At 41.6% G+C, this 20,245-nt stretch overlaps 1 protein-coding gene across 1 annotated transcript; it reads right to left on the bottom strand.

Moving 5' to 3' along the window:
* Nucleotides 1-449: 449 nt before the first annotated feature.
* plod3 (procollagen-lysine, 2-oxoglutarate 5-dioxygenase 3) lies at nt 450-19,055 on the bottom strand. The gene is made up of 19 exons (XM_024801137.2): nt 18,804-19,055; nt 13,596-13,687; nt 12,435-12,571; nt 10,048-10,211; nt 9,855-9,967; nt 9,303-9,366; nt 8,546-8,643; nt 7,508-7,603; nt 7,288-7,419; nt 6,870-6,991; nt 5,834-5,938; nt 4,855-4,980; nt 3,911-4,055; nt 3,670-3,783; nt 3,516-3,587; nt 3,280-3,384; nt 3,053-3,199; nt 2,002-2,127; nt 450-1,900 (listed from the first exon to the last, which is right to left on the bottom strand). The coding sequence occupies exons 1-19, from the start codon at nt 18,886-18,888 to the stop codon at nt 1,745-1,747; spliced, it is 2,199 nt and encodes a 732-aa protein (XP_024656905.2). The 5' UTR covers nt 18,889-19,055; the 3' UTR covers nt 450-1,744.
* Nucleotides 19,056-20,245: the final 1,190 nt, after the last annotated feature.

The raw sequence follows: 20,245 nt of genomic DNA, 5'->3' as shown, positions 1-20,245 counted from the left end.
AAGTTGTATTATTCATATTAGACGTCAGGGTTTAAAATACTGGGGTAAATGTACTGTGTGCAATCCTTTGAATCAAAATGCTGTCTTCAATTAAAATGTCCATTTCAACGATTTCTTTTGCCGCTTCCGTGGACCAGAGATCCACCAATCAGCACTGAGTGAAGGTACGCTTTCAGGGGTTAGGATTTTAAGGTTAGCTGTCTGTTAGACTTCACTGCATCCACTTTTAGTGCAATTTTCTAACCAATAATACGGCTCCTATGCAATCAATTGACAGTGTCCAAGAAATTTATTCTCCAAGTTTGTGAGTGAAATAGTTTTTCTTTTTTTTGGATGCTACTCAACAGAATGTCTCTGTGTGATGCAATTAGAAAATAATTAATATAGTGGTGGCAAAAGCACTAAAATCAAGGCTTCAAAGCTGTAGGTAACGTCACCTTGGCTACACCTGTATTTAAATTCTTTATTTTGACTCCAGACAGGCCAGGTCATACTTTTCTGTAATACCAATTTGTAACATAGGATGGTGCAGTAACAGTGCACTGAGTGGGGGAAATACTGGTACTACAATAAGACAAGTACTGCCAGTTAGTACCACCAGCACAAACTCGCAAAAGTAAATTAGTATTTATCTTTTTACTTTAATATTCTTGAGTAAAAATCATAGTCGTTTTCTTGACAGTTTGATAGCCCCAAAAAAGGACTACTTAAACTGATGTGACAGGTCTTTTTTTTTATTAAAATCTCAAAACTTTATTCAGTCAGTCATCAACAAATAATTTAATGCAGTTTTTACAAAGCCAGAGACTTTTGATAAACAGGCACGTATAGAAGAAAACCAGAGGCTGGGTGGAAACACTGCACCTCAGACTAAAAACCATCACAGCATTTTTTAAATAAAGACATAATCCTGCAAGAGGAGGCAGCGCTTCACACCCTAATGATGACTGCCCCATGGAAACCTAAGGAGGACATGTAAATTTTAAAAACAAGAATAAACAACAAAGAATAAAACAAATACATAAAAGGCCTTTAGAGTTTACAAAGAGTCTAAAAACTCCTCAAAGTGGAGCTCCACTTGCTTAAATCTTGTTTTTACAGACTTTTACCAAACATATAGACTTCTTGGCACATCATTCACACGGTTTTCTTTAAAGCATCTTTATACCCATCTTTCTTCTCTGTATCATATTAATTGATATTGAGGATTTGCACGTCTAAAATATTGATGCTCAAATCCAGCCGACTTGTCTTTGAGGTGGATTTACCCTCGAGCACATCACTAATACGGGTAACACCCTCTACTTGGCACAACAGGTGGCATTAATCTTTCAGAGTTTGGAGTGTAACAGCTGATTGTTGAAACACAACTTGGAGTGTTTTGCTTGCATAGATTTAGTTAACGTTTAAACGTAAGGCAGCACGGTGACAACTGATTTTAAGCATGAGACTCTTATTTTGAAATGTCCGACAGCGATGCCTTCAAGACCACAAATCTCCCGATTTTATTTGCTTCACTAGTGTCAGGAATAAAAACAAGGTAAAAAACAGAAAACTCTGAAATGTCAACGATGATAAGTCAAATCTTATGTACACCTGAAATAAGGACACAGTGAAATAATAACATGATGCATTCAAGGTCATCACGTCTTTTCCTCCATTACGAATATGATGATGAGGTTGGCTAATCTTCTCATGCTCACACAGACACACCAGCAGCCTTTTATGCACACGCTCTGTACGTTTAGGGGTCGACAAAGGACACCATGATGTATCTGGTCCCTTTGGTGACGCGCAGGCCTTCGTGGTAGTGTGTCAGTCGACCTGGGTGCATGAAGGACCAGCCCTTCCTAGGAGACTCCACCTTACAGTCGTACCGCAGGAACCTGCAACCTCCACCCTGACACAAGTAAACATGTTGCATTACGAAAGGCAGGGCTTTAGGGAAATTATTCAGGATAGCATGTTCTTTGGCTTCTTTAGATCAGCAGGCTGCGTTACCTCGTAGTCAATGTCCTTCCTGTTCAGGGCGATGTTGATAGTGAAGGTGGAGGAGTCATGATGTGGCCGCAATAATGGTTGCTCATCTGGACGGTAACGCACCACAAAGTTCATAATGGCTTGAGCCTGCATGTAGACAGTACCAGATCATTTTTAAGAGGATTAACAAAAGACGGCACAAACACAACAATGTTCCCAACATCAGATAAAAATCTGACTCGGAAACTTTCTAAAGAAAAACATGATTAATGTATAGCTCCTTAGCATTGTGAATTTGTATTATCTTAGAGTGCACTAGAGAGTGCAGTAGAGCACAGTGTACCCTGACTGTACCCTGGGGCAGATACTGAGTTTTTTTTCTGTAATGCCTGCACTGTCAAAACCTTTGTAGTGGCTCAATATCTGGGATTAATTTCGAGGTAAGCATCGGTCTGAGATCATGAGATATTTCTGGGCTGAACTTTGGGTAAGGTCTTGAGAGAACCTCTGAGGACGGTATGGAGTTATTCTGATGGACTGCACCTTGTGTTCAGGGTGTGCACCCTACCTTAGAGGAAGGCTCTGAATGATAAACGTATCTGGAACTTGAACACTATGGTTATTGTGTGGACTGTACCTCAACCCATGGGGTGACTCTAACCTTAATGTTGAGTCTGGACCCGACCCTCTGGTTAACGTCTGGTCTGTATCTTAGCGTAAGGGTCTTGACAGTACCTTGGTATCAAATCTAAACCTAGGGTTTGGTCTGTATATTTAGGTGGGAGTTAGGGTATTGATGGTACTTTGGCAAAGACTCTACACTGAAAACCAAGATTTGGATCTAAACTACACTTTAGGCTAAAGTGTGGACTCAGAGGGTCTAAACTGTACTGTGGGATTAGGATCTCCTGAGCAATACCTTGGCACAAAGTCTTGAATTGAACCCTTAGGTTAGAGTGTAAACTATACTTTGGAGTAAGCTCTGGGCTCTCCCGTGAGGGAGGTTGTGGATTGAACTCCTTGGTGGGGTAGGGAGTCTGAACGTGAGACTGGGGTTAGGCTTTTACCGTACCCTGGGGTAGTAGCCAGGATAGAGTTTCTCAGTGACGGGGGAAATATAATCTTTGAGGAACTTGAGCCACTCCTTCTCAAAGCTGATCTGGTTCATGTGGATATCCACAGTTGGGACATTTTCATAACCGCCAGCCAGACGCTCATCCTAGAAACACAGAAAACACAAAACTGTTAAGTCTTAGTACTTACTTCTGCCCTTGTGTGACAGTTAGAATAAGTGTTTACCTTGTGCGTTCCACCAGACCACTCGCCACAGTCTTCCATGGTTTCTACCATATGGTCACACATTTTGTCTGAGAAAGCTGGAAACCAGTAAACATCTGGGCAGGGCTGAAATACAGAGAGATTGTTAAACCCACGATGATTCTGTAACAATCATTAATAATAATCTGAAAACACTCTACATGGGAGGTGGGGTTTTTTTGCCTCTGGTTCCTGATTCCCCTTCCTGACTTTATTACCTGCTCTACATAAGTCTTCTCATCTTCAAAGATCTTGGAGTAGTTTTCGTGGACATACTTCTCCTTCCAGTCCTGCAAATACAGACAGACAGTCCGAGTTGTTTTAGCTTTACCCACATCATCTAATTTGAGTGTTCATGTACATTTTCCTGACCACAGGGTTGTCGAAGATCTGCCACATGTCTGGGTGGAGCCTGGACGTGTTGTAATTGGACGAGGCCACCAAACGGCCGAATTCGTCACGGTTGGACACATACATGAAGACTCCCTGTGGACATATTAAGTTTTGTTTGTATAAAGTTCAATGAAACAACAGCATTGCTGCTTACAAAAGAGCTTTTTTGTAATCCACTCTGACTGTGCTTACAGTTAAAAGCAGAGAACGTTTGTGTTACCTGGTCTCGGATGCTCCTGCAGAACACCATGTCAGCGTCCATGCCCCCTTCATCCATATACAGGCTCACCTGGGACAGTTTAGTCCGCAGCACGCTGCCTTTGATCAGGTAGACCTGAGTGATGTACGGCACATTCCACAGACCTCTGCACAAACACAGGCAGAAGGTTGTTTTACAGACAGGATGTCGCGTCTCAGAGTTTGGTGCTGGTTCTTAAGTCTTATGGACTCATCTGTAGTTGGACTTGCTGACTTTCTGGACTTTTTCTAATCAGCCAAATGCTTTTTTTTGCCATTTTTGCCTGTTTGAATCCCACATTTGGTTATCTATGCTATAGAATCTGGCACAGGGATCAAAGAAACTGAAACACCAGTTACCCCAAAACAATAGCCAAAGCAAAATCTCAACAACTGGAAACACAACCGTGGCACTTAAGAGCAAGAGATCAGCTGAAAGTAGGAGAAGAATCACTTTTTTTCTTTAATGGGAAACCCATCTAAGGTTGGGGTTGGTTTGGGTTTAACCAGATGTTAAACAGTCACCTCTTCACTACTAGAAATCACTCGCTTTCAAATGAGGGCTCATCCGTTCAATGAAAAAACTAAAAGCATATGTAGAGTCTCTCATATTTTTTAGAATTAAAATCTGAACACACCAACTGCAACACATACATCATTATTATTATTTTCATTATGACATATCTATTCACTAAATAATGGAAAATTTAAGACAAAGCGATAGCACAATCTAAAATAAAATCACTGAATCAGTTTGACCCATTTTTTTATTACCTTAAAATTTAGAAATGGATAAACAGCTATAGGTGGGTTTTGTGCTTCTGTTTCATTCATTTAACCTTTATTTAAACTTGAAATTATCTCTTTTGTGACAGTGTACTGGGCCACAATAGGCAGCATTAACCAGTTTTTGTGTGTGTTACTTACACCCTCTTGCCCTGGACGATCTCAATGTAATCCTCAGATCTGGAGTAGTATCCTTCAGGGCTTAGAGCGCCCCAGAAGTTACTCCACAGCTTTCCGTGTTTGGACAGCATGGGTGCTATGACAGACCTGCAAGAACAGCAAAGGATTTCAGAGAACTGCATTAAAATAAAAACCAACAGAATCTAACATAAAGCCTGAATACTGAGGTGTTTACACATAGGGCCTAATATCTGGAAAGAAGTAGCAGAAAGTAGTCTGAGAGAATTAAAATAGAAGAGTGACGCAGGTTCCTTTAGTCTGAAGCCATTAGCCGTTTTTAAAATCAAACAGTGAGCTCAAAATAGTCAAAGTTATGTGGCTCCAGTAGAATAATCAGTGTTGCTGTTAACATTCAGGCATCCATTAAACTCCAGACAGCTTGAACTGAACCTTGGGTTTACACTAATGGTCATCGTCTCGTACACCCTCTATGCTATTAGGGTCTAGATGGTACCTTGGCACAGAGACTGGACTGAGCTTTGGGGGTTAATGTCTAAGCTGGAAGAGATCTGTATTAGAGCTTGGGATAGTATCTTGATTTGGGGTAGAGCCTGCAATGAACGTTGAGGCAAAATGTGGCCTGAGCTCTCGGTTAGTGTCAGAGCTGTTTAGGAAAGCTGAATTTGACCTTGGAGTGATAGTCTGGACACAAAAACCATCATAGGCCAGGAGGAAAATAGCAAAAATGAACCAAACGTCACAAAAAGGAAATCTGAAATGATCAATCCTGGATCAGTCACCATGAAGAAGTCCTGATCATAAGCTGAATCTCCACAGCGAAACCCTCGTTGGCCTGAAGCATTTAAATATTTGGCTGTCAGTTTTTAAAAACTTATCAACAAATGTGACATTTTTTTGTAGTCTTTTTAGTTTTTGAGTCTCATCCAGTGCAGGATATGCTCAGGGTTTTACTGACGGTGTAAACACAGCTTCTACGTACTTGTTCTCCTCCATCAGGATCCTCAAGATGTCGGGGTTCGTCAAAGCCACATCGGAGTCGATGCTGAAGTAGTAGTCGCACTCTGGATCCTTCTTACACACCTCGCTGCAGTCAAACAAACACAAACAGCCAGGAAGGTTCATTACCTTCGTATTTAGAGAGTTTCCATAAAGGTGATGGTCAGACGTATTTTTTATCTTACTACAGACGGAATCTGACCTTTTTTTAATGTAATTGTTCTAAATACGCTCCTCTCATTAAACAGATTTAACTTCCTGGTTTATAAATATGCTTCACAGAGCAATTTAAGTGTTTTGTTCTGCCTCATTTCCGTCTTTAAATGTCAGGAACTTTAAAGCAGGATAAGTCCTGGTTGCTAATGCTGGGTTTTAAGGAAAGAAAGAGATTCAAGGTTCAAGGTTGTATACAGCAGTGCTCAATTCCTGGTTGTTTTTCCATGTTTTTTATGTTTCTCCGTCTCGTCAATATGTCTACCTTTATTTTCCTGATCTTTGCGTGTCTTTTGTCCTTTTATTTCCTGTCTTTGTCTTGCTCCCGATTCTCTGATTGTTTCCACCTGTAGCGTATATTTGTCCTCAGAATTTATTCTCTGCCTCTTGCAGGTGCTTATTTGGGGATTTAGGTTTTATCGTATCTTTTGGATTTTCCTAAATTTGAACTTTTGTTTCAGATGAATTAATTGCTCACTTTTATTTCATTTATATGTTGGCAAAGTTCTGCAACATGCAGTTGATGAACACTATGAGCTGTACATAAATCCAAATAAAACCACAGAAGGAAAACTACTGTTGATTTCTGCCTTATTGTAAAAAAAATAAAATAAAGGTTTTAAAGGTTGGTACTAAAAATGCAAATAGTTAAATATTTGTACATATTTGAGACCAATTTTGCTGACAGTGTTGATAACATCTTTGAAACCTACATTTCGTTTTGGTGTCATATCTCCTGTTTCCAGGACTTCTTATATTTTACTGTTTTAAAGTTTTTATAATGTCCTTAGAGGTTGTGCACTCACACAGCCATGGTTCTGGCTTCGTCCTCCTTCAGGTTCTCCTCTGGTCCAACTACCCGGGCGTCTGGGAACAGAGACCTGTGACGCTCCCAGAACTTCTGGATGTGACGCTCGTGGTACACGACCTGCAGTACAGGGACACAACAGGTCAGAAAGCACATGACACAGGAAGGAAGTTCTGTATGCTGCAAAAATTAACTTTGGCTCTAAATTTAGTGAACAGGCAAAACATTTTTCACAGTTGAAGGCTACTCAAACTACTCTCTGCTTGAGCCACAGTCAGGAACCTTTTCCTTGTGTCAAAGTTGCCTAAAATCTCTCGGTGAGACAATTCTGACTCTTTAATTGTGAATCTTTTTCCTCCCTCTGATGTTCCAGTGAAGGCAGTGAAACTGGAACTCTGTGCGAGTGTGCATCGTACATTGTTGTGGATGAAGAGGCGAATCCTCGTTTTTGGGTAGTTCAGAGTGGACAGGCGCTCCAGGAACTCCTCCATGAAGGGAGTTGCATGTTCGATGAAAACAGCGACGTAGACCAGAGGCATCTGTTCGTCCTGAACACACAAACACACGTAGAGTTCAAACACTGACAGGAAAACTTTTTCTCCTCATTATGTCCTCCACCGAGAGTGGTGCAGGCACCTCATTGAAGAAGAGCAGGTCGTCGTCGCAAATCCCGCAGCCGGTTTCATAGGTCCACACCGTGGGGACGTAGTTACCGAGGTAGTTCAGCTGCAGCTGCAGAGACAAGCAGATGTGCAGAATTATTAAATATATTTGTTGTGTTTGATAATCAGATTTTTAATGATAGGCAGGAACAGTTTCAAGTGTGAGAAGATCAAAGAGTCTTCATTAGTTTTAAACAGCAGCACAGTGGTTTACTCTAATGCTGGGCTTACACTGTGCCATGTTTGGCCCATTTTGAGCCAATATTTCAGTCGTGCGACCGTTTTGGTGATCGGCCCGAGTTTGGCCTTCATCGTGTGTCGTGCATCGTGTATATGTGGGGTAACAGGAAGCGATTAACACCTCCCGATCATCAATCGCTTGGTCGGGAGGATTTCAAACCTGTTTGAAATCCTCACAACAGTCGTGAGGATTTCAAACAGGCTGTCACCGCAGCCGCTCACACTGCGCACTCGCGAACACATAGATGTCGGTGAAAATGACGGAGTAGCACAGCTGTGCAGCGTGTGATCTGGACACAAGCGATGGAGGCACAACTTGTAGAACTTTGGAAAGCTCATCCGAGCCTTTTCGATGTGGCATCACAAAATGATCACGACCTCAACAACCGTGAAAATAGTTGGATTTACACTGCTGCTCAATCACAGCTGCCTGATCAATGTTTTTCATTAGCAATTCAGCAAAGTTGATGGTGGTGGTGTGTCTGTGTGAGTGAAAGACAGAGGGCGAGCGACAGAATTTCTGTTATAAGCTTCATTTTATGGACGCACAGTGTGAGTACTCAGGTCGCATCAGAGCATCGGGTCGTATAGTGTGAGACCCTGCACCGTGACCTACGAACTTCTAACCCCTGTGAGTCAATCGTGCAGTTTGAGCAGGAGCTGAATGCGACTGAAAGAAATCGCAGTGTGAGCCCAGCTTAACACGTCACACCTGACTCCTGATCACAAAATCTGTCTGTGCTCTGGTTTTACCATCACATTGTCGTGTTACCTTGGTGGGTCCGTTGCCATGGATAACAACAGGAAGCGTGTCGTAGGCGACATTCCTTGCTCTGACCTTTGCCCTCTCGAATTTCAAGACGACCTCATCTAGAGAGGAGATTTAGTGTAAGTGTTTCTGCTCAATAAGAAACAGCAGTTCCTCAAATGTCCACTTGAGGCTCCAGTGGGAAGTCAGTCCATAAGCTCGTGTTAAAATGTCCAACTTTACCGTAGAAACAAACACGACACACCTTGATTCAGTCAGACCAAAGATATATCCTCATAAGAGCCTGAGTACAGTAATAGCACGTTGAAAAAGTTGGAGGGACAGATTTATGTCAGAAAGGCATGAATACACATGTATAATAAACCTTTTAATATCTGAATTGAAGTATTTCACATTCAAATCAGAGGTTTTCAGGATGAAGTAACCAGTAGAGTGAGTAACAAAAACCAGAATGAATGTTTCCTTACAAATCGTGGAGCTTCACAGGGCTCTATTATCGATCCTCTACTTTTTACTCAGGTTTAAACTGTATGCTTGTAAAGTGAGTCATTCCCCACAGACTGAAATAAACATGTTTACAGCCTGATACAAAAAGCTGTTTTGGTCTCTGTAGCTAATCTCCCCCCTCATTACAACAGGCTTAGAGTTGCATTAACAGGAGTGTAGCCTCTTTGAATAACAGCTGGATGGAGACAGACTGCTACATGTGAAACAGCTGGTTCACGTGTAAACTGAGCTCTCACATATCTGTGTTTCTTACCAACAGCTCCGTTCAGGTTTTGGAAGATCCGGGATCGATGATCCAGGGTCATGTTAAACTTGGTCTGATGTGACAATAATAAACAGAGCAGCTTTGTCAAGATTTAGACTTTTACAGATAAATTCAAACATGACAAGCTGGGCGAATATCTGAGATTCAAAAACTCTTCTTCTCTGAAATCACTGCTGGCCTAGTTTTCTAAGAATATGTTCAAAACAATTCAGGTTTTTACCCAGCAGTACAGATTAACTCGTTTTGTCTGCAACGTCAAAGACTTTCGACCTGAGGTAACATTAAAGGAGCCAACCTCAGACTGTTACTTGTTACTAATGGTAACAAGAAATGCAAAGTGAACTGCAGCCATTATCCTGTCATTGGAGGGAACAGAGTGTGAGATGGTCTTGTTCTTAAACTTACATTACAATTGGTACAGAAAAAGTATTTACATGAAAATGTTCCTGTTGCGACTGCGACTTGTTCTAGTGGCTCCAAAAGTGGCTTTAAAACTGTGGGTTACTTTTGTTTTTTTAATGTTTGTGAAGTTGTTTCTACCCTGTGCGTCTTGTCCAGGTAGATCCTGGTGTAGAAAAGTTGGTCGTCATCGCTGTCTTTGTACTTCCACTGCTGGACAATTGCACTGATCTCTGGAGCATAGCCGATGAACCCTGAAGGGCAAGAAGTCGTGTGTTACTTACTGCTTTAAACTTTTTATAGTATTTTAAAGGAATAGCAGTGAGCTCCTTACCTCCTGAGTTCAGGTAGCGTTTCCCAGTACGCACCTCGGGGTATTTGGAGGCCAGGCGCTGGTCAGGCCAGCAGAAACCCTCAGCTGAGAAAATAACTTTGTGACCCATACGGGAAAACTTGGACAGCAGCTCCTCAGGACCCGATGCAAAGATCACATCGTAACTGCATGGAGAGAGAAAGAGAAAGAGGGGGGCCTGTTACTGTTTGCAACTGTTTGCAAGAGCATGTTTATGACAGAAACAATCAGAGGACTGAACACTGAGCAGTGGCTAGAAAGAGTGAGAGCCACGTCAGCTTACATGTAAACAGGAAAGAAAAACATTTAAAGGACGATAAATGGAAGAAATTACAGTAAGAGTTCAGTGTGAGCTGCAGACCTCCACAGTCGAGTGTGGCTCATTCCCAACTTTATCCGTCTCTTTCCAGAAAGTCTAAAGTAATGACCGCCTACAGCAGCTCCAGTACAGAGTTTAAGGTGTTCATTAAAACCTAAAACAGGACACAGAGGGGTCTCCTGCTCCTGCTGTGGTCTCCCCTCTACCAGATGATCACCTCGTCTCTGTGATGTTCCACAACTGGGTTATACTGGAGGAAATGGGGGTTTTACAGTTGTGGTCAGAGGTTTAAATACAGTCTTCAAGGGCATGAATTCATGGCGATTCTGGACTTTCCATGATTTATTTAACTGTCCCAGGCTTTTTCAGGGTGGAAGAATTGCGCAGCAAACATCAGACATCACCAAAACAAACTCAATTGAGTTTGAATTTACTGTGTTTTGGATTTTCTCTAACCTTTTCTCTGTAAGGGTCAAATATATGCATTCACTCAGTTAAATTTTTTGTGGTGCTGAAGGTTCTATAGTGTATTTTAGCTGGGCAAGGCCAAAGCATACATACTTCCTGTTAGAGATCATGATTGATTACACTTGGCTTCTCTTGGCAGAATAAGAGGAAGACAGTATGTCTGTGAAGGTTCTCAGTCATCCAGGTCATCGTAGTCTAAGGAGCTTGGAAAGAAAAGCGTCTGGACTTCTTTAAGTTGCTTGAAGACGTTTCAATGGTGTAGAGTCCCAGATTTAAACCCAGTGGGAGCCAAAGAGGCCATTTATGTCCACTGTGAGCGACCATCTTTGAACAGAGGCGGGGGTTTACGACACCAACTCTCTGCCATCTATAATCCAGTTTTGAGATCCCTTCCCAGACGCCTTAACGCCCACTCACATCCTGGGTCATCTGACCTCAGGACATCACATGATAGGGTGGGCCAGGTTTCACAATGAGCACACCCAAAACCCTGGCTGATTGGGGCCTACACACGTTTTCACGTGTCGGCTCATGTGATTAGGTGGAGGATCATCAGGGGGTCCTTTGTCCCTCTTTGGGGGGGAACTCCCACTAGGTTTATATCTGGGACTCTCCACCATTTGACCTTTGAACTGAAGAAGCTTCTCGGATGAGAGGTGAAACGTCTTCAAGCAACTTAAAGAAGTCCAGACGCTTTTCTTTCGATTGGCTGACAGCACCCGTCAGACTGACCAATACCAAAATAGTATTTTAATTTATTTGTTATTTTTGGGTCCACAATTTGGACCCTACCTACACAGACTGTTTGGGAACCACCAGCTGCTAGGAAAAAATGTATTTGTACGACCTGAACTGTTAGTGAGTGGCCACTGGAGGTTGCTGGACTACAAACCTGTGACTGCTTTGGTTGCAAGAGGATTGCCATGAAAGATGATGACCTGTCTGCAAACGCTCGCTAATTTACCACCATGTGACTGTCAAACTTGAAAAAGGTCGACCGAACCTTACCTTCAAGACCGTGGCAGTCTATTAAAGACGAAAGCGATCCAAAAAAGGAAGCTTTCAGTGCAGCACCGTGTGCTTCTTCCATCTTCATGGTTTATCATTTGCTAACTTGTCACGAAACATTTTTCCCCAAACAACCAGTGGCCACCCATCCTTCCATAGGCCTCCGTGACTGGGTTTGTATTTCTGGACTTGTCTGAACTTTAGCTTTAGTTAACAGTAACAACACTGGAGCTCAGAACCAGTGAAATCCCTGCACAGGTCACAGGTGGTGCCTGAGCTCCGATTTCACTGTTTATCTGCTAATCGAACAATACGAAAATTCATATCCTTCATTTTTGCGAGAAAAGCTTTGTCCTCGTGTGTGTCAAAGTAGGTCAGAAAGAAAAAGTAAAGACACAACAAAAGCAGCGAAAACTGAGACTGACAAGATAAAGAACAGGAAGAGTAGAGCTGTGAAAAGACAGAAATCAGGACTGAGCTGATGGGAACGATAAGTATAACACACACACACACACACACACACACACACACACACACACACACACACACACACACACACACACACACACTTTACCTGTCCACAAACATGATGACGAGCTCCGTCTTCTCCGAGTGTTTCTGCACCTCCTTCTTCAACCATCTCACCTTCTGACCTCCACCCACCGTCCGAGCGACGTCGCCTCCCTTCCACTCCTCGCCCAGACCCAGGACCTGTACACCACCATCACATCATTAAACTCATTTGCTCATTTGTATCCAATAAATCCTCTGACAGCTGATCTGCTCATGTGATCACTGAGAGTGTTTCTAAAGGATCTGCAGCACAAAAAAACAGAAACAGTTTTATTTTTCTCTGCTGGAGTTGTTCCTGCACCTTAAACAAAGACGTTTTACTGCAGTCAGAGCTGCACTGTGTGGCCCGACAGGTCCTCCCTGCATTCAGGAACTTTGTACAGGAACAATCGGCTCATTCACTCATTCATTCTGTTTCAGGTACCGACCACTTGGACAACAACACATTAGTCTTTAGTCTCTGCATATTACCAACAGTCAAGATGTGACTGAAGCACTTTAGCTTTAAGGCCGTTTCCACACATGCAGTTTGAACACACAGAAACAAATCCAAGCAAACTCATCAGAGTGGAGCAACAAAGGTAAACACCAGAAGGAGGTGATGAGATCTAGACTGAACACAAGGAACCGAACACCAAGAATTTACTTTAATTTCAATGATATTCTCAAATCTATGGCACCCAGAATGTAAAGCATGCACTGGAGTTTGCTAGGAACCGGCCTGAGACCACCTCCTTCAAAAGGTTTCAGTGTGGATGATGTGGTGTAATTACGGTGTTCAGAAATGAACCAGACAAAAGAGGAAACGAGTCTAGGGTTTGATTTAAACACCACAGGTATGAAAACACCTCCACTGACAAACTAACTCACTAAACCTCTAAATAAGGCTGGAAATGTGCAAACTTTGGAGCAGCTGACTCCAAGTATCATGGAGGGAAGCTGTGTGGAGCCTTGTACAGACCCACCGCTTCGATCCGACATTTAATCTCAGACCTGAGTCAAACTTCAGCAAGCGACGGCTGTGCAGCCGTGCATCAGACATCAGCAGCACCTCAGCCAGGGATGTAATGGATTACTCTTTAATGACACTAACCTCACCAGGTAACAGGTTACTCTTTAACACAAAGTTACCCAGCATGTAACTTGTGTGTGTGTGTGTTACCTTCACAGTGTAGTTGAACTCTTGGGCTGTCCTCATGAAGCGCAGGAAGCCGTCCGTCTCCTCTGTTGCCACGGTGATGACCAGCAAATTTTCTGCAAACACATCAGGTGATCAGCATGACGTTGTCAAATCAACAGAGAACTCTTGTTTTTTGTTTTTTTTACAACTCGTAAATATATAACGATCCATTTTGGCAAATATTGAAATATTTGGAGGATGTGCTGCTGTATGCTGGTAACACTCAGTCCTGTTTGCAGACACGAGCAGCTGCCAGAGTTTCCCTGCAGGCTTTTTATTAGGAATTGGGAGCAGAATTCCTCTGAAATTCCAGGGAAAGTCAAAGAGGGGAGGCGTAGCATGGGGGAGGAGAAGAGGGTCTGTGACCAAAGCCCCTGCTGTGCTCCTGAGGGTGTGACGTGTTTTAACGTGCGAGAGCAATAACACTTTCACTGCAGCGCCGAGAAAACAGCTCTCGGCTGTGCAACAAAGCTCCTTAAATATCCCGAGAAATCGCTCCCATCCACTCTCTGTGCAAACAGCTGGTTCAGATACCATCAAACCAAACATGGGAAAACCACCACCTCCTCCTCCTCCTCCTCCTCCCCCCCCCCCTCCCCTTTTTTGGCAGCGTTTGATTGAAAGTGTCTCGAAAGTTTACTGTGAAGTTTCCAGCCAGGTGTCACGGTTTTTCAACACGTCATTAAATAACGACGTCCCCTTCCCACCAGCAGCACTCATGAGTAGTTGTGTTTGAGTTCAGCTGAGCTGAGCGAGTGCATATGGAAGGAAATTCTCCTGTTTTTAACCCCCATCGTTTTTATTCTTCAGAACTTCTAGATTTTTGAAAAGGGAGTTTTTCCTTCCCACTGTTGCCAAGTGCTCACTCAGTCTGACTGTTGAGGTTTTCACTGTATTATTGCAGGGTCTTTGCCCTAAAATGTAAAGTGGTTATGCCTTTGTGCTATATAAATAAATCTGAATTGAATTGAATAGATTCCTAGGGGTGTGTCAAAAGGCATTGTCAACAACCCATGAAAGTCTCTGCAGCTGCCTGCAGGGCAGACTCTGGGTCTCAAACTAAAAGGAAGGATTACGGAATACATCAGCTCTGAAACTATAAACACATCCTGACAAACGATCCATAAAGTGACCTCTGCCCAGGTCTTCCCTCCATGTTTATACTGAATCATTTCCATAACCAAATATGAGCAGAATTCATATTTCGCTCCTTCTTACAAAGATGTTTGTGTGTTTGCCGACTCTCATGGAAATATGTTCCTGACATGCATGATGAAAATGTAAAAAATGTAAAGACTTCCTTGATTTGAATCTGTGGGACCAGGCCAAGGTGTGGAGCCTTGGAGAATGTTACAGATCCAAGCAGCAGATCTGAGTGGGCTCATTTCTTTCGTTTTCACATCAGTTTGCACAGCGCGCACATCATAAACACATTTTGAATTCTTTCTCAGCTTTGGTCAAATATTTTTTAAGACAAGTAGAACACTTAAACATCGAGTACTGGGGATTTTCTTCTTCTAATGAAGCCCAAAAATTTTTCCACCTGAGTGTTTTTAGGGTTACAGGCTCTCAAAGTACAAAGAAATATTGGCCCAAATGTGGCACTTTTTACTCGTTTCATAGCCCTCTTAGCTATATAAGTTCCACGTTGTCAGCACAGTTTAAACACAAGCAGTTCATACTATGAAGGTACTACAGCTGATTGTGAGGGGTCAGGAGGGAACGTTTCACAGGAACAGCCCATATGAAGGAAATACATGAAGTTTATATCAGCATAAACGTTTAATGTTTGTCCAAATAATGTTAGCATAATGTCACTGTGCTAGTGTTAACAAGCAGAACCGTTCAGAGCCTCACACATGCAAGCATGCAGGCCTACAGACCGTTCAGAACTACCTGCCGGGTTCAGGTGTTTGAAGTTAAACCTATCTGGACATTTTTATTCTCTACTCAGGTTAAACATATATATAAGTCACTTAGATAACTTAAAAATGTTATTGTTTGGCTTTTTTCAGTATTTTATTTGTTCCTGAGTAAATCGGTTTGGCTGAGATCAAAGTTATAGTTTTTACACAGCTGAATAAACATCAAGCAGACAGCTGATTATCAGAAGTGTGAGATGCTGAGAATATACTCCGGTGTCCTGTTATATTTTAGATAGCAAGGAGTTTATTAAACTTCACCCAAACAATCTGCAAATTTCATTAAAATTTAATAAACTATCATCTTGTCTTTATTTTTAGTTAGCACCTTAAACACTTAAAGCTGTAAGCTAATGATAGTTATATAAGAGCAGATGCTGCTGGTGCAATGAGCTGTACGTTTTACGTCCAGTGGATGATGATCTGATTAGTCGACTAATAGAAAAAATAATCGGTGACTAGTCGACGATCAAAATAATCATTTGTGGCAGCCCTACTACCGACCATGTCTGAGCTGATCCCTGTTCTGCTTTTTAAGGACCGACCACACTAAAAACCACCTTCTTCCAACCTGCCAGGAGCATTTTCCAGCCTGATGGGAGCACCATGTCAGAAGACAACACAGAGCCTCGGAAAGATCCCCAAATTAACATCTTGGGCCCATGGACACATCTTAATCTGATCCACAATCTATGATCAGTGCTTAAAAAGCAGGTGGACAAACAGGAGCCCACAAACTGTGGTTAACTAAGAGCCACAGAGATCTGCAGGAGTTATGAAGAAGAACGGACTGTTCTCTCTGCTGAGGTCAGGAAAGCGATTCCGCTCCCTGAAGACCAACAGAGAGAGACTGAGGAGGAGCTTCTTCCCGCAGGCAATACGGTCTCTCAATCACACCACCACACAGTACTGACCCACACATATAGTTCTTACACACACACTGGACATTCTGGACATCGTTTTCACTTCATCACTTAAATCACTTTAAGCATATTTGCACTGCACAAGACATAATGTGGATTGCACAACACTGGACATTATACTCCTCATTTCCAGCTAATACTTGTACAGCTGCTGTTATTGTGTATATATTTATTTATATTTCTTCATACATTCTTATATAGTTCTATACTGTGTATTTTGTTGTACAGTTATTTTTTAACTTTAATTTATATATTTGATCTTATTCTTTCCCAGTTAAATTGACCCTTTTTAATTTTTCATATTTATTTCCTATCTTATTCATAGCCTTCTCTTTTTTCTTTAGGTCACGAGCAGTTGTCTAAGCATTTCACTGCATATCGTACTGTGTGTGACTGTGTACGTGACAAATAAAATTTGAAGAGTCAACACTGTAAATGACTCCTATAAAAGTCTGTCACAGAAATGTAAAAAATAAATAAAAACTGATGAAACACAAACTCTGTTACGTTCAGCCAATAGAAACTCGCCATGCTCAGTGTCACAAGTCAGATTCAGAGCTGCTGAGCACAACATGGAGGAAGTGCTCAGATATACAACAACCTCCCAGAGGAAGAAGGCGAGTTTAAGTAAGATGTTCTCACTGGTTCACAAACTCACTTTGTGACAGAGGTACAGCCTCTCGGGGTTAACTTCACTGTGTCTGTGATTGTCTGAGATGTTTTAGGGAAATACGTCTTCAGCTGAGCTGTGTTTAAAATGTGCCACAGAACCTGAGAAAAACTGAGACACTTCTTGTGAGCTCAGATATCTGAAGCCTTCAGATGAGCTAAAACACCAACCAGCTGATTATCTATTATTAACAATTTAACAGCTTCTTTATATACACAAAAAAGGTGTTTTACTAAAATATAACAATCCTGGCGTTCCTCTGAAGAATAAGCATCAGGACTGGGATAAAAGTGCAAGCAAAGAATTCACTTTTATGTATCAAAAGACCAAAACTATGAGGACAGTGCTCAGGACTTCTGTTTGACTCTGTGTCTCAACTATAAACAAGCAGCCATACTCAAGGATCCTGAAGGAGGAAGAACCTGTAAACTGATTATTGATTTGATCAATGAATTAATCTCGAGATAAAGCAAAAGAAGTCTTTAAACTGGATCCCATGAATGAGTGAAAATGGCCTCAGATTTCAGTCAAATATTTAAAAATCTATTTTTTTCAGTTATTTTTTCTGTTATTATCTGAGTGTCTGAACTTTAAAAAAAAAAAAAAAAAAAAAACAGGTTTACAACAAGAAGGACATCTCGTCGTCAGTCTCACTCTGCTCCCTTTAAAAACGCCTCACATAAGTAATATAAACATGAATACAAACCACAGCTGAGCAAACAAACCTCACAGGGACGCACCAAAGACAGGATGGAAAACACAGATCAGATTTAAACCGGCTATTCTTTTGAAAAACGTTTATTCTGCTTCACAGACCTGCCAGTGAGAGGTTCATGATGGAAATCATTAATCCTGCTACATAAAACGTGCTGTGGGCTCCCACAGTGGCTTTTTAAACCTAATTTAATCCACTTACAATAAATGTTTTACTCATTTAAATGCAGTTAACTAAAATTCTTTATTCTAATACGATTATAAAATATGCAATCAAAATGATCACACTATTTTAAAAGTCCCAGCTCTCATTTGAGGCTGTAAAACCTCGTTTGAGTGGGTTGATCAGTGATTTGTAATCTTTACTGCTGGATGTAAGCATCCCTGCGTGAATGTGTCTGTTTGTGGGGATGTCTAACTTTCTTTAATATTTGAATTTTATCCGATATGCGAAGCACTTTGTACCTTTGTGTTTCTGCGATTAAAACTGATACATGTTAACCACGCTGTGTGGTAGATTATACGTGGAAAAATGGAAATAAAGATCCAGGAAACAAAGTTGCGCATTAAGATTTTCCAGAGTTTAGGGAATCATTAATAACCTGTAGGGATTACAATAAGAGTATATGAGGTTATAAAGGGAGCAGGTCCACCGTGAGCCCCTCGGGTGAGTATTTGGGGTCATTATTGAGACTTTTTGTGATATTTACATTTTGCTCTGACATGAACACAACCCCCTGTTAAAGTTTGCTAACGGTCCTGTGGCGCTAACGGTTTTAATAATTAATAAACATCCTTCCTAAACTCACCCAGCGGCTGAATAACGGAATAAACTCTGAAAATAGTGAAAAGGTTTGTGACGTGATGAGCAGCCTTTCCGTAACCCACCCCGAGCTCCACAGCTCCAGCGGGTCACGGTGGTCCGCCCGGCCGATCAGGGGACCCCGCACAGCGGTCTTACCTGGAGAAAGCTTCCGCTGTTCGGCCCACACGGCGCCCTGGAAAAAGGCGAGAGACAGCAGGCGGAGAAGAAAACTGGAGGACATATTGGATGTTTGGACACGGCTCCGTTTAGACTGTAGGCCGTAGCTTTAGTCCACTCTTTCTCCTCTCTTCCCGGCCCTCTCTCTTCACGTTCACCGCTCAGTCGGCACTCGACTCTCGCGATACTCGTCACCTTTTCCGACTTTTAAAAGAAAGTCAACAGAAACCGCAAAAAGCTATCCAGCCAATGAGAACAGAAATGACGCGATACAGCTTTGACGGACAGAGCTGGTATCCAATCAGCACAGATAGTCGGAAATCCACCAGCCAATAAGAGGCAGACATATGGGAACTTTTTTTCTCTTCGTTTTTCGGTGGGCTAAACCACAGAAAGTTCGTGAAAAATGGAGTACGTGAATCTTTGCCACGTCTGAGGCTTTCAGGAGAGGGAGGGAGAGGGAGAGACATAGCGAGGACATGGAAAAACGGAGAGAGAGCGTGCGTCGGCAGAGGTTTTATATAGCTTTAAAGTCGCATGTCTGCAATAAAATCTATAATGATGTTTAATCATTATAATTACACCCAAAATGTATTCATAATTTAGTATTTATTTGCATAATTTATTTAAGAAACAATTAACATTTTCCTAATGAAATATTAACACTGCGAGTTCTTTTCCTGACATACATAGCATGCATGAATAAACTCTCAAAATCGTTTTTCTTTAGCTCTTTTGTAAAAAATCACTTTCTCCCAAATAATTGACTCAAAATATAAAAGTAAAGAACTGGGTGAAGAGACTGCAAACATAGCTGTTCTGTAAATACAGCAATCCAGCATTTATTCTACATTTACCATCTAGTAAGCTAAAAGCATACGTTATTAGAGGGTGGATGTATGGGATGCTCTAAACTCTAGATCACTGGTTTCTTTCTGTGTGTCTCAGGATTTAATAAAACTACAATCTACACCACAGTGTCACAACAAGGGGCCCAACATCTTATTCCTGGTCCCAGTTGATTAACACTGCAGTGTTAATAATAAGATGAGATGAGATAAGATAAGATAAGATAAGACTTTATTGACCCCACGGAGGCAAAATTTGTGCTGTGTTTCGTTGTTCTTGTAACATTGACAATTAAATCGATTCTATTCAATAGGGGGGTCATGTCAGTAAAACACAAGTATAGATGTATAAAAAGGAGGCAGAGGTTTTATAATACCTTTTAAAAACCATTTTCTTTCAAACTGACCTGGTTTTAATTTTCATTTGTTTTAAAGACAGTATTTAACTCTTTGTACTCTTAAACTCTTTAACTCTTTACTCAAGATATGAAAGTAAAGATCTGGAGAAAGAGACAGTAGCCACACTTTGTTAGCAATTACAACAATCAGACATTTAGTTATTGTATTTTTTCT

This window comes from Maylandia zebra, linkage group LG3 (genome assembly GCF_041146795.1).
Source record: "Maylandia zebra isolate NMK-2024a linkage group LG3, Mzebra_GT3a, whole genome shotgun sequence".
Classification (NCBI taxonomy): domain Eukaryota; kingdom Metazoa; phylum Chordata; class Actinopteri; order Cichliformes; family Cichlidae; genus Maylandia; species Maylandia zebra.
This window is presented reverse-complemented; position numbering and strand designations above follow the sequence as displayed.

Bases quoted from the DNA above. Each gene is read 5' to 3' on its own strand.
- plod3 (XM_024801137.2), bottom strand. From the start codon at position 18,888: ATGTCCTCCAGTTTTCTTCTCCGCCTGCTGTCTCTCGCCTTTTTCCAG. The intron at 8,644-9,302 runs GTAAGAAACACA...TCTCCTCTCTAG, and splicing joins AAACCTGAACGGAGCTGTTG to ATGAGGTCGTCTTGAAATTC. The intron at 6,992-7,287 runs GTACGATGCACA...CCTGTACTGCAG, and splicing joins GCCTCTTCATCCACAACAAT to GTCGTGTACCACGAGCGTCA.